We start from the raw sequence: 14,172 nt of genomic DNA, 5'->3' as shown, positions 1-14,172 counted from the left end.
TTTTTTTTTTTTTTTTTTTTTTTGTACATGTTAACTTATCCTATGTACAAGAAATTAAAATATTATGAATATAATAGAAGGAAACATTCCATGTGGGAAAAATATATGTAAAAACAAAGATGATGTGACTTACCGAACGAAAATGCTGGCAGGTCGATAGACACACAAACAAACACAAACATACACACAAAATTCAAGCTTTCGCAACCAACGGTTGCTTCGTCAGGAAAGAGGGAAGGAGAGGGAAAGACGAAAGGATGTGGGTTTTAAGGGAGAGGGTAAGGAGTCATTCCAATCCCGGGAGCGGAAAGACTTGCCTTAGGGGGAAAAAAGGACAGGTATACACTCGCGCACACACACACACACATATCCATCCGCACATACACAGACACAAGCAGACATTTGTAAAGGCCTTTACAAATGTCTGCTTGTGTCTGTGTATGTGCGGATGGATATATGTGTGTGTGTGTGTGTGTGTGTGTGTGTGTGTGTGTGTGCGCGCGCGCGAGTGTATACCTGTCCTTTTTTCCCCTTAAGGTAAGTCTTTCCGCTCCCGGGATTGGAATGACTCCTTACCCTCTCCCTTAAAACCCACATCCTTTCGTCTTTCCCTCTCCTTTCCTCTTTCCTGACGAAGCAACCGTTGGTTGCGAAAGCTTGAATTTTGTGTGTATGTTTGTGTTTGTTTGTGTGTCTATCGACCTGCCAGCATTTTCGTTCGGTAAGTCACATCACGTTGTTTTTAGATATAAATTAAAATATTACATACATAATATATGAGTCCATTACATATTTGAATTTAGCGCAGTAACAATAATGTCCAGTTTGTTTCATTCTCACTGTCGGGTTCACGCTGGCTGATTGGACGGACAAGAACTAGTTTCCAATGGTCAACATGCTATATGCTGCCGTTGCACGTGCGTGCACTCGTTTTCTTGGTGTTGATGTCACACTGAGTGCCACACTTTCACCTGAGTGCTATGTATCAAAGAATTTTGGTGGCGTTTGTTTTTATGCTGGATGCAGTGAGTGTGTGCTTTTTGTTCAAAATCCGACGCTGTGGCAGAAGATATCTATTTTTACAGCCCGGACGTCATTATTACCTGTCGTACTCTCATTTTCTGTGGAGAGAACCGTGACCAACAGAATCTGTCAATGAGGTAAGCATCTGCTTGAACAACTGTGGCTCACTTGTCCATGTATCAAGCGTTGTGAGCCACGATACTTATTTCATTGCACACACATGTTCATGTCATTACACTTAACCGTGCACTTGTTGAAAGACATATATAGCTGTCCAAAATATTGTATAAATTGCTTGTCTTTTAAGTTCATATATAGAGTTTGATTAGCAATAAAATTCATACAAGTATCGAGTTACAACAATATACATAACATGATAACTTATACCTATGGCTGACATTCCATCCATTGGTTATATTACAAACATAAATTTCTAAAGATTTAACGTGTCATAAAAATTTTTTCATTAACTGGTTTCTATCACTACAGTTTGTTTTTAGCTTCGACTCATCTTCATTCATATCACATTTTTGTGACATAATACAAGCATATGATATTAGTTGGAGGAAGGCGAAAAAAAATTGGAAATAGTACTAAAAACATCGCAGATTGCTGGCCTTAACTACGCTTGACACTGCCTCCCTTGTTTGGAAGGGGAGGAAAGGAAATACTCATCTACTGGTTCAAGGATTTATGAAGAAATGTTACTTGTACAATCATGGACTAATTGTCAAGGAACTTTGGTTCATTTAAATCATGTGTACCAGCTAATCATTGACAAAGTGTCTGGTTGATTCTTCATGTGTTAGTGCTGTGTCCTTCAATTCCTGTGTCGCTTAGTGTAAAGTCTCATGTTTTCACCAACATAGACTTTTTGTTGTTGTGGTATTCAGTCCTAAGACGGGTTTGATGCAGCTCTCCGTGCTACTCTATCCTGTGCAAGCTTCTTCATCTCCCAGTAACTACTGCAACCTACATCCTTCTGAATCTGCTTAGTGTATTCATCTCTTGGTCTCCCTCTATGATTTTTACATTCCGCGCTGCCCTCCAATACTAAATTGGTGACCCCTTGATGCCTCAGAACATGTCCTACCAACCAATCCCTTCTTCTAGTCAAGTTGTGCCACAAATTTCTCTTCTCTCCAATTCTATTCAATACCTTCTCATTAGTCATGTGATCTACCCATCTAATCTTCAGCATTCTTGTGTAGCACCACATTTCGAAAGCTTCTATTCTCTTCTTGTCTACACTATTTATCGTCCACGTTTCACTTCCATACATGGCTACACTCCATACAAATACTTTGAGAAACGACTTCCTGACACTTAAATCTATACTCGACGTTAACAAGTTTCTCTTCTTCTGAAACGCTTTCCTTGCCATTACCAGTCTACATTTTATATCCTCTCTTCTTCGACCATCATCAGTTATTTTGCTCCCCAAATAGCAAAACTCCTTTACTACTTTAAGTGTCTCATTTCCTAATCTAATTCCCTCAGCATAGACTTATCTTTCTTAAATACCTGGAACTGTCATTACTCAAGCTTTCATGTAACATGATAAAAAATTAACTGGTTTTTGTAAAATCTCGTGCTTAAATGTTTGTGTACTCTGCAGTGAATAGGTAGTGATAATTGTCACGGAAACATAATGTGATGATGCATATTTCATTTTCATTTGCCTTATGACCTTTGTATAATTTTCCTTATAACTAAATTGTTTACCCGAGGTGCGGTCCGTTTCTTCATTTGGTACCTGCTACACTTGACGTAATTCTCTTTTTCTGCGCCATGACGATGCACTGGTCACTGGAAGAAAAACTTAAAACTAACTGCATTTTGTAGCTCAATGGCCACCGATACATTTGGTCGTTGCATACGTCTGCAGATATTTCCATACCTTGTTTAAATTCATAGACTTCCATGTATTCTGTTACCCATTATGATTATTCACTCTGCAAAGAAAAATTACTTGACATATCTCACGGTATTTTGTTGTTAGACGTTAGCTTACACGTCAGGTGTGTTTGTGAGGTGTGTATGTCCTAATAAACTGGTTAAATTCTTTAAAGATTCTTTCTACTGAGCTTGCTTCTGGGTGAAATAAGCTTACTGATATGTGCTTTATGCCCTGTGAGGTCATACATTGTTTCCACTTTAAAAATAACTTAGTATTTAATTACATATACATATATCAATAGGTTCCTTAGTTCTTTGACAGTAGATGTATTTGCGCAGTATTTCCGTTTACTTTGTGTTTAGGTTAGATATACATTGTCTCCTCTCCTGCTACTGACGTCAGCGTGTATTGATGAGTGCGGACTGTTGAGCCATAAGCTAATTTTGTTTGTACTTACGCTTCACATGAAGCATGTGTCACCTTTCATTGCTGTTAATTTTTGTGCCTATGTGTACAGATCAAAAGAATCACTTATGCCTATATTCATTACTTTATCTTAAAATACTCTCTAGAAGAAATATTACACTTAGAATTATGTACACTATGTACAATTATCTAGTGATAAAAAAAAATTACCATGCTTCATCACTCTGTAAAGGTTTTTATATCTTTGTGATGTGAGGGTAGAGGCCCTTGTCTCTTCCGGTTTTCTCATAGGCTAATCTGTACGTCCCCGGATATGGCCCTGAATAGAGTAATTGCCACTTCTTATTTAGCTTGCCAATTTTTGTTGATTTAGGGTGAGTTCGTAAGAGGACTCGTTGCCCTTCAAAAAATTGTGTAAAATGTTTCAGTTTATTGTTATAAATTTTCCTTCTATACTCGGCCCTGTTTTCTAGTTTAACTATGGCTTGTTTGATTTTGTCTTCCAGTGTCATTTCTGTAGTGGGTACCTTTGGTATGGGTGACACCCACTCATTCATTTGTTTTGTCCGGAACATCAGTTCATTAGGTGTGAAACCTGTTGAAGAATGTGGAAGGTTATTGACAACTTGCATGAAAGGAGTTATGTATTTTACCCATCAGGTGTGTTTGTGAGGCGTGTATGTCCTAATAAACTGATTAAATTCTTTAAAGACTCGTTTTACTGAGCTTGCTTTTGGGTGAAATAAGCTTACTGATATGTGCTTTATGCCCTGTGAGGTCATAAATTGTTTCCACTTTTGCCCAATGAAATATGAAGCGTTATCAGTTAGTAGTATCTTGGATTTATCTACTCTTCTCAAATAGTCTCCCTCAATTCTTCCTCTGATACTTGTGGCTGTTGCATTTTTAATGGCATACATTTTGACATGTTTCAAGTAAATGTTGTATAGTACTACTACTTGGATATGGACCAGCTATGTCCAGGGATACTATATCTAGAGGTTTTTTTTGTGAGTATTGGTTGTAGCTCAGTTTATTTTGACACATTGGACTGTTTTGACTCTTGACATATTGCACAATTTCTTATTACCTGTAGGACTTGCCTTCTCAAATTCGTAAAATAAAATAACAATTTTTTCACTACACACACACACACCATTGATTAGATTTTTCTTGTTTCCTACTAAACAAAACACCCTTGTACTCCTGCTACCATTTACTTACCTTTCCACCTTCATCTTTCTTAAGGTTTTGCATACTACACTCCATCTGTGATCTTGCTGTTGTATAATTTTCATCTGCTTACAAAACTTACGAGAATCAGACTGTTGTGTTGTACCGTGCGTTAATAATGTTCTGATTTCTGCATCTTGCTCTGTTAATTCACTAAATTCCTCTGAACCTAGTAGTAGCCTAGACAAGGCTTCTGCAGTCACATTCTGACTTCCTTGCCATTGCCAGTCTACATTTTATACCCTCTCTACTTCAACCATCATCAGTTATTTTGCTCCCCAAATAGCAAAACTCCTTTACTACATTAAGTGTCTCATTTCCTAATCTAATTCCTTCAGCATCACCCGACTTAATTCGACTACATTCCATTATCCTCATTTTGCTTTTGTTGATGTTCATTTTATAACCTCCATTCATGACACTGTCCATTCCATTCAACTGCTCTTCCAAGTCCTTTGCTGTCTCTGACAGAATTACAATGTCATCAGTGAACATCAAAGTTTTTATTTCTTCTCCATGGATTTTAATACCTACTCCAAATTTTTCTTTTGTTTCCTTCACTGCTTGCTCAATATACAGATTGAATAACATCGGGGATAGGCTACAACCCTGTCTCACTCCCTTCCCAACCACTGCTTCCCTTTTGTGTCCCACGACTCTTATAACTGCCCTCTGGTTTCTGTACAAGTTGTAAATAGCCTTTCGCTCCCTGTATTTTACCCCTGCCTCCTTTAGAATTTGAAAGAGAGTATTCCAGTCAACATTGTCAAAAGCTTTATGTAAGTCTACAAATGCTAGAAACGTAGGTTTGCCTTTCCTTAATCTTTCTTCTAAGATAAGTCGAAGGGTCAGTATTGCCTCACGTGTTCCAACATTTCTATGGAATCCAAACTGATCTTCCCCGAGGTCAGCTTCTACCAGTTTTTCCATTTGTCTGTAGAGAATACGCGTTAGTATTTTGCATCCGTGACTTATTAAACTGATTGTTCGGTAATTTTCACATCTGTCAGCACCTGCTTTCTTTGAGATTGGGATTATTATATTCTTCTTGAAGTCTGAGGGTATTTCGCCTGTCTCATACATCTTGCTCACCAGATGGTAGAGTTTTCTCAGGACTGGATCTCCCAAGGCCATCAGTAGTTCTAATCGAATGTTGTCTACTCCCGGGGCCTTGTTTCGACTCAGGTCTTTCAGTGTTCTGTCAAACTCTTCACGCAGTATCGTATCTCCAATTTCATCTTCATCTACATCCTCTTCCATTTCCATAATATTGTTCTCAAGTACATTGCCCTTGTATAGGCCCTCTATATACTCCCTCCAACTTTCTGCTTTCCCTTCTTTGCTTAGAACTGGGTTTCCATCTGAGCTCTTGATATTCATACAAGTGGTTCTCTGTTCTCTGAAGGTCTCTTTAATTTTCCTGTAGGCAGTATTTATCTTGCCCCTAGTGAGATAAGCCTCTACATCCTTACATTTGTCCTCTAGCCATCCCTGCTTAGCCATTTTGCACTTCATGTCGATCTTGTTTTCGAGACGTTTGTATTCCTTTTTGCCTGCTTCATTTACTGCATTTTTATATTTTCTCCTTTCATCAATTAAATTCAGTATTTCTTCTGTTACCCAAGGATTTCTACTAGCCCTTGTCTTTTTACCTACTAGGTTTTCTGCTGCCTTCACTACTTCATCTCTCAAAGCTACCCATTCTTCTTCTACTGTATTTCTTTCCCCCATTCCTGTCAATTGTTCCCTTATGCTCTCCCTGAAACTCTGTATCCAGGTCCCATCTCCTTAAATTCCTGCCCTCACGATTTTTGCAGTTTCTTCAGTTTTAATCTACTGTTCATAACCAATACATTGTGATCAGAGTCAACATCTGCCCCTGGAAATGTCTTACAATTTAAAACCTGGTTCCTGAATCTCTGTCTTACCATTATATAATCTATCTGATACCTTCCAGTATCTCCAGGCTTCTTCCATGTATACAATCTTCTTTTATGATTCTTGAACCAAGTGTTAGCTATGATTAAGTTGTGCTCTGTGCAAAATTCTATAAGGCAGCTTCCTCTTTCATTTCTTAGCCCCAATCCATATTCACCTCCTACATTTCCTTCTCTCCCTTTTCCTACTACCGAATTCCAGTCACCCATGACTATTAAATTTTCGTCTCCCTTCACTATCTGAATAATTTCTTTTATTTCATCATACATTTCTTCAATTTCTTCGTCATCTGCAGAGCTAGTTGCCATATAAACTTGTACTGCTGTAGTAGGCATGGGCTTCGTGTCTATCTTGGCCACAATAATGTGTTCACTGTGCTGTTTGAAGTAGCTTAACTGCTGTAGTAGGCATGGGCTTCGTGTCTATCTTGGCCACAATAATGTGTTCACTGTGCTGTTTGAAGTAGCTTACCCTCACTCCTATTTTTTTTATTCGTTATTAAACTGACTCCTGCATTACCCCTATTTGATTTTGTATTTATAACCCTGTATTCACCTGACTAGAAGTCTTGTTCCTGCTGCCACCGAACTTCACTAATTCCCACTATATCTAACTCTAACCTATCCATTTCCCTTTTTAAATTTTCTAACCTACCTGCCTGATTAAGGGATCTGACATTCCACACTCCGATCTACAGTTTTCTTTCTCCTGATAACGACGTCCTCTTGAGTAGTCCCCGCCCGGAGATACGAATGGGGGACTATTTTACCTCCGAAATATTTTACCCAAGAGGACGCCATCATCATTTAATCATACAGTAAAGCTGTATGATTAATTACGGCCGTAGTTTCCCCTTCCTTTTAGCCATTCGCAGTACCAGCACAGCGAGGCTGTTTTGGTTAGTGTTACAAGGCCAGATCAGTCAATCATCCAGACTGTTGCCCCTGCAACTACTGTAAAGGCTGCTGCCCCTCTTCAGGAACCACACGTTTGTCTGGCCTCTCAACAGATACCCCTCCGTTGTGGTTGCACCTATGGTACGGCTATCTGTATCGCTGAGGCACGCAAGCCTCCCCACCAACGGCAAGGTCCATGATTCGTGGGGGGCTCTTTTGTCAAATCTTATGAAACATGTTTGTAATTCTCCCTTGCCCCAACTTCCTGAGAGGTCAATAGCCTGGGACTTTACTACGACAAGTTGGTGTTTTCCAACAGCGTAGTGTGATTTAGTTCGTTACCTGGAGAAATTTCGGTGAGTTGCACCTTGTGTGTACTTTGCCAGTTTGTGTCGTTAGCCACTGTGCAGTTATTTTGCCGCCCAAAAGTCAACTGCGGTACTGCGTAAGGCATGGCATTGTTGCCGCACGTCAGCCACTACTGCAGCTGACTGTTTCTGTTTATGTTCGGCATAGGGCCTTGTGATGGTGAATTGTAATTTGCTCACACATTGAAGTTACCCATGTTGTTTTGGAAATTTCTTTTAAATCGTTTGTTTTGTCAGTACACTTTACAGTACTCTTTACCTCTAGGTATGCAATTTTGGTGTTGTGTGTACCAGCCTTGCTGTGTGTTTAAATCACGTTTTACTGACTGATTTACGTGATCATGTTGTTATTGTCTGAAGTTCTGTTGCGCTATGGGGTACAGTTCTTTCCTCATAGATTAAGTCGATAGAATCGAGCACTGACAGAAAATATTGAGTGTTGTGCTCAGGCATTGACTAATTTTTCTCTAATGTGCGATGGTAAACGACTTTTCAAAATTTTTAACATGTCTACCTGCAATATTGGGTTCAGTCAGTACATCTACATCTACATCTACATCCATACCTGGAGAAATTTCGGTGAGTTGCACCTTGTGTGTACTTTGCCAGTTTGTGTCGTTAGCCACTGTGCAGTTATTTTGCTGCCCAAAAGTCAACTGCGGTCTTGTTCAGGTATTTCTGTAAGTATCCACAAAGACTACCGTATTTGCCATTGAATGGTGCAGGGTAGAAAAGCTTATGTCTGAGTCTTTCTTGCACTGCCTCAGACCAGTATTTGTTGAGAAAAGCTCATTCAAATTGGGTATAAGTGCTGCAACATTCGACCATTTCGGTTGCCCATTAGAGCACATCACCTTGCGTATATCTCACAACAAAACTTATTTTCTGTGCTTCCGCCCAGTTGCGTGGAAATACATGACGAAAAGCACTGATAAATACTACAGGATTCATTCTCTTACTTTCAGTAGTGAATGTAGGAAACTGTCGATGTCTCAGCAAACCTTTGTCTGCAAAAATAGTTGATAAACACATGGCATTTTCGGTCGTATTTATGTTATTATTGTAGCTACCTGTAATTCTGGCTGGTAATTGTTCAGGTCTAGGAGTTGTGGGTATATTTATATTTTGTAATCTACAACTGTCACTGGTACCTGCTGTGGGACTCGTGACAATTTGTGAATAGATACCAACAGGTTGTGGTATGTGCACTGTAGCCTGTGTATTATTTACGTGCATAGTTCGAGATGCGGTATTATTTTCTTCCAAAAGATTGCAGATCCTATTTTCCGCATCTTGTAGGTTAATGTTTACCTTGTTCACGATTTCATTTTTCTTTTCCAGACTAGCCTTTTCGACTACATCTGTGTATAACTTACAATCGGTTACTAGCTTCTCTGCAATGGTGTTACCCCATCTAGCATATCTACTTCAGCTTCACTAATCATATCACTCAGAGTTGCATTAATCTTCTCTGTCTCCTTCTTTGCACATGCTGAGTCAACTTCTAATGTTGCTACCCTTAAAGTGAGCTCCTCTACAGCTAGAGGTACACCTTCATAGTCTTTATTTAGTTTGTTAACGACAGTGGTTACCTTTTTTACTGTCCAAACCAACTGGTTTTGTGTAGCTTCAATGTGTGTGTTTGCGTCTGTGATTTTCTTTATCTGTTATTCTACTAGATTGTGAGGGTCATTAAAAGAATCTACCTTCTGTTTTGACTCCGTAATGTTACTGTTAACTTCAGAAAGTACTTCATGCTTTACCTGTGTTTTCATATCATTCAATTTTTCATCTATTTCAGTGCAAAAGTTTTTGGTTGCGAAAGTTTTTGGTTAAGTCATCGAATTTCTGTGAGACCGTGTCTTGCAAATCCTTGAATACTTGGTTCTGTTCTTGCTTCATTGTATTTAGATCTTGTGTAACAGTGTTTTGCTGCTGTTTTACCATGTTCAATACTTGTCATATTAGCAATTTTGGTATTCATATTTTGTTTCATATTACTGAAATTGGTGTTCATCTTGTGTTTCTATCATCAAATTTCGCATTCATGTTAGATAGCAATTGCCATAGCAGTGCGTTAGTTGTACTACTGTGGTTGCTGTCCGCAGTGCTTTCCAAGTTAATGTTTGTGTTGCGAACAAGTGGTATTTGTAACTTGTTGTCACGATTCATATTTTGGTTGCTCTCTAGTATTTCATTCACAAGCGGTATGTCGCTTTGGGAGATGCGTGACATTGTCTCTTCATTTGTAAACAATGTGTTGTCAAGATCATTCTGCTGTGGAGCGTCGCTATCATTTGTCACTCCTGCGACACTCATCTCTGATCTACTTAAACCTTCTGCAGTAGGCATGCATTGCGCATGAACTTCAGTTGTTTGATCTCACAGCCATCTTGGCTGATTGCATTTTTGCTATTGTTATCAAAAATAGTCTTATATTTTTCAGCCATGTTATATTAATTTGTAAGAAATAAAAATTTCACAAAATGTTAAAATTTTCCTACATTAATTATTACACTTGATAAATGCAAATTATGAAATGTCAAGGCCTGTTTTTTTCATCTGTTATGATGTTCAAACTATTGTGTCACAATTCTTTGTTTTACTGACAATTCGTATCACACTGAAAATTTCCTGTAAATTTTTCGCAAGAGGTGCTACCAAGCGTAACCATGCAAGCAACTTGCGTAGCCGTCCTACCTTTACTGCACCGAATAAAACAACTTACTATGGAAAATTTTACATGACCTGCGTCCAATTCTTATTCCTTTCCAAATATTTCTCCTCAATTTTTGCACTTTTCTAATGCTTGCTCCCCATCGTGATTCATGGAAACAGAAAATACAGACAATTAATTTTTATTATTTATTACAATGTCATAGAAATTTCTGACTATGACAATAGTTAACAACACTATTAACCACAGGTGCCCAAAAGTTCTGGCACAAAGGACGCCAGTTGTAATATATTTAAATAAAAATAATAATATATTAAACTTCAATATACGTATATCTGTTTGTGCTTATCTCAATTTCGTTTAACAATCAGACTTCGCTGATCTAGTTGAAGATGCAGGCAGCAGAGGACTCCTGGGATACCGGTGCCTTTCGTGATCACAAAAAATCCACTTTCTTGATTTTTCTCTTCCCTTTATCTCAGTAAATAAAAATGCTTGATATATTATTTAACCTTGAATTATTCACTCATACAATAGAATACATCACTATCACAGTATGTCGTCCTGCTGCATACTCATAAGTCTGACTGTCTCTCTTAAAACAGAAAACAACAGTACAAATAATTGAATGATAAAATGTTTTCTTTTGTCTGCGCCTTACCGTGCATTCATAATTAATGTCTATGCCAATGTGTCCATTCAATTGATGTTTCGTTTTTGCTGTGTTCTTAAATAAATATTGTTAGTGGCATACTCAGGGGTCTTTCATCATGTTCCTGTACACCCCATCCTTCCTAATTGCATCTATTGTCCACATTAGTCTCTTACGAAGATTTGAGAGGAGTAAAGATTACAATAAACTTTCTAGTTTACCTAGCTTTCCATGTAGAGTTGGCTCCAGTTCTTTTTGTCTAGGGGTCTGATTCTTATAGCTGAAAATGTCATTTTAGGTCCTCACTGTTGGATTGATCTAAATAAATTTGAAGATTGTTGTTGCAGAATTTTTGTTTTTAGGTAATTACTGCAGAATTTTTGTTTTTAGGTAATTATATTTTCTCACATTTTAGTGTATCTTACAGTTTTAAAATTTTTACATTAACAAAGCCGAAATTACGTTATTCGCACAAAATACAAAAATATGTCCGATCACATCAGAAGCATGTTTATGACTCCCACACTCTGCTGAAATAACCATATTCCAAAGGGTTTACAATTTTTCTTAACAAATGAATTTCCTAGTTTGTTACATTATTAATTTTGATTATTATTTCATAAATAAACCCAGAGATAAGCATAGTAATGAGTACAGTGTTGCCAGTAGTTCATAATTTCAAATGTCTCAAAAAGATAATTTTAACTGTACATTCAGAAATAATACTTATTATAACATCGAGAGTAAAACATTTTGTATAGTAGTTCATTTCCACAAATTTTGGATAGAAATATAACGTACAGTGTATAAAATTATTTGAAAATTTTTAGAAAAGCAACTGAGATAATATTGACCTGTCCAAGATTCGAAAAATAATACTGGTATCAACAACTACTGTTGAGGAAAAGTAATGCTAAAGGAAGATGACCCGTTACAAACACCATGTATAAAACTGTGACTCTCTCAGAAGGTATTTATTCTTAAGAAACTCTGTACCAAATTTAAAAAAGAAAAGAAAAAAAAGGAGCTGAATTGCTCCTTAAAACTGAAAAAGTTATATGAAAGTACGTCCTACGACTGCTAGAAAACAGACGTGTAATGACAACTAGTGATGAGAAATCTGGAAAAGTGGAAGGACAATGGAAGCAGTTGAACTCGAAACAGCAAATATAGAAGACAAAGATAAAATTAACATCCTTTGAAGACATACAAATTTTCAGCAGGAAGGACTGCATAGAAAGGCTATAGAGGTTTCAGACAAATTGAAGTGACGGTTGGAGCAAATGAAAAGTACTGGGCAGATCAACTTGACCTGTAAAAAATAATGTGAATGTGGAATGATTTACATGCTCCAGTGTGGCTAATAGCGGTGGTGTCAGTGGTAGTAATAAATGGGTGTGTTCTTTGGCCATAGTGTTGACTCAGGCTATCCATTATGAAAAGCTCTTGAGTTTTGTATTGACAATCTTCAGTCCCAATGAAAATGAGAGATGGCACGAAGAAGAGTGTCAAAAAATGAAGTGGACAGGCAGTGGCACTCTCTCATCCTTTTCTGGTTTGGGTAAAAAGTTTTGGTTAACTTGCTGTGTCAAAAGTTAACCATGAACCTTATATCTAGCCACACTTCTGGTCTTGTGTACATATTTTGTGATCAGTTCTACCTGTTCTCTCTCTCTCTCTTTAAAAAAAGGGTGAATACAGTGCCAGAAAATCCTGTGTGGAATACGTTCATTGTACAGATACTTAACAATGAGCGGTGGCTAGTCACAGAGAAATAACACTGAAAGAATGTAGATCAGCCTATGAACATGTTTCATGATATGTTAGCAGAATGTAGTTTAACAATCAATATTTTCATTCCAGTCACAATGGTTTTCAATTAAATGGCAATGACGCTGTTCTTAATAACTTTCATGTTTTAAAAGTGAGTGAATTTCTCCAATTTTATCTGAGTGTTTCTGATAACAATTGTTTAAATGTGGCTGGCTTACCTTTTTTAGTTTTTAATGTATATGTCAGCTTTATAATATAGTACTTTGTTAATTGCTTCATTAGCAACTCGGACGAAATGAAATGTATGTGTGCTTGAGTCTAATGTGATCTCTCACATTCTGTGTGAGATTGTTTTTAGTTTATTCAATACTTAGTAATGAAAATTTAAATATTGGTGTTATACTAACCACGATGTAGAGCGTTGAGTGGTAGTGGAAGCGGTAGTGGCATTTAGTGGTATTTTCATTCAAGTTGTTCAAAAACTGAATAATGTATTCAATTTTTACAGAGTGAAGAAAAACCAGCTAGTGCAAAGAAGGCAAAAGGAGGAGGAGGGAGAGGACGTAGGCCAAAGTAATTCCACTGTACTGTTGCCTAACATGTCCAAAATAATGTTGCTCTTTATTGAAGATGTGTCTCCGATTTGTAATCGAACTGTAAAATTTGAAATAGGACTAAAACATATTAAATCACTGTGTCTGTGACATATATTGAAGTGATTTTTGTGATCTCATATCTTTTTGTAATGAATGGCAATCTCTTCAATCATGTTGATTTTTAATTAAATTAGACATAAAAATTATAATTGGATCTGAATTTAAAATTGTGTGTGAATGCTTTTAGATGTGTCGTTCAGATGTAGGTATTTTGACGTTGTTATAGTTACTGTAATGCAACACAATAAATAACCTTTAAGTTCACCAACACTTCCTGTAATGCAGGAGTTTATTTTGGAATGAAAAGCCTAAAGAACCCTAAAACATCAAGGCTACAATTGGGTAATATCTGAACTTTAATAACGTTTAAGAAATAAAAATAGCATTTATGAAAATTAGTTTTGCAGGAGCGGATGCTGTACAAAGGATTTTGTAGCTGTATAATATTATAAATAAATAATTAAATATGTTTTTAATATTGGGTTTAGTAAGTTACGGTGATGGTGAATGAAGTGAAAATATTATGTAGGAAAGTAGGTGATTGTTGATAATACTGCTGACAGTTGTAATTTTGTATATTATAGAATAATTCATTTTAAGCAATGATTCAGTTGACAGACAATTACTCAT

At 37.1% G+C, this 14,172-nt stretch overlaps 1 protein-coding gene across 1 annotated transcript in view; it reads left to right on the top strand.

The window, feature by feature from the left end:
- The window catches only part of LOC126092247 (flap endonuclease 1), a 95,016-nt gene extending 81,193 nt beyond the window's left edge, over window positions 1–13,823 (top strand). The window contains exon 8 of the mRNA XM_049907756.1: window positions 13,395–13,823. Within this exon, the coding sequence (XP_049763713.1) occupies window positions 13,395–13,463 (69 nt within the window). The 3' untranslated portion in view covers window positions 13,464–13,823. The remainder of the gene's footprint in view (window positions 1–13,394) is intronic.
- The last annotated feature ends 349 nt before the right edge of the window (window positions 13,824–14,172 follow it).

Source organism: Schistocerca cancellata, chromosome 7 (assembly GCF_023864275.1).
Source record: "Schistocerca cancellata isolate TAMUIC-IGC-003103 chromosome 7, iqSchCanc2.1, whole genome shotgun sequence".
Taxonomy (NCBI): domain Eukaryota; kingdom Metazoa; phylum Arthropoda; class Insecta; order Orthoptera; family Acrididae; genus Schistocerca; species Schistocerca cancellata.
Note: the sequence above shows the minus strand (reverse complement) of the source record. Positions and strands in the feature narration are given on the sequence as shown.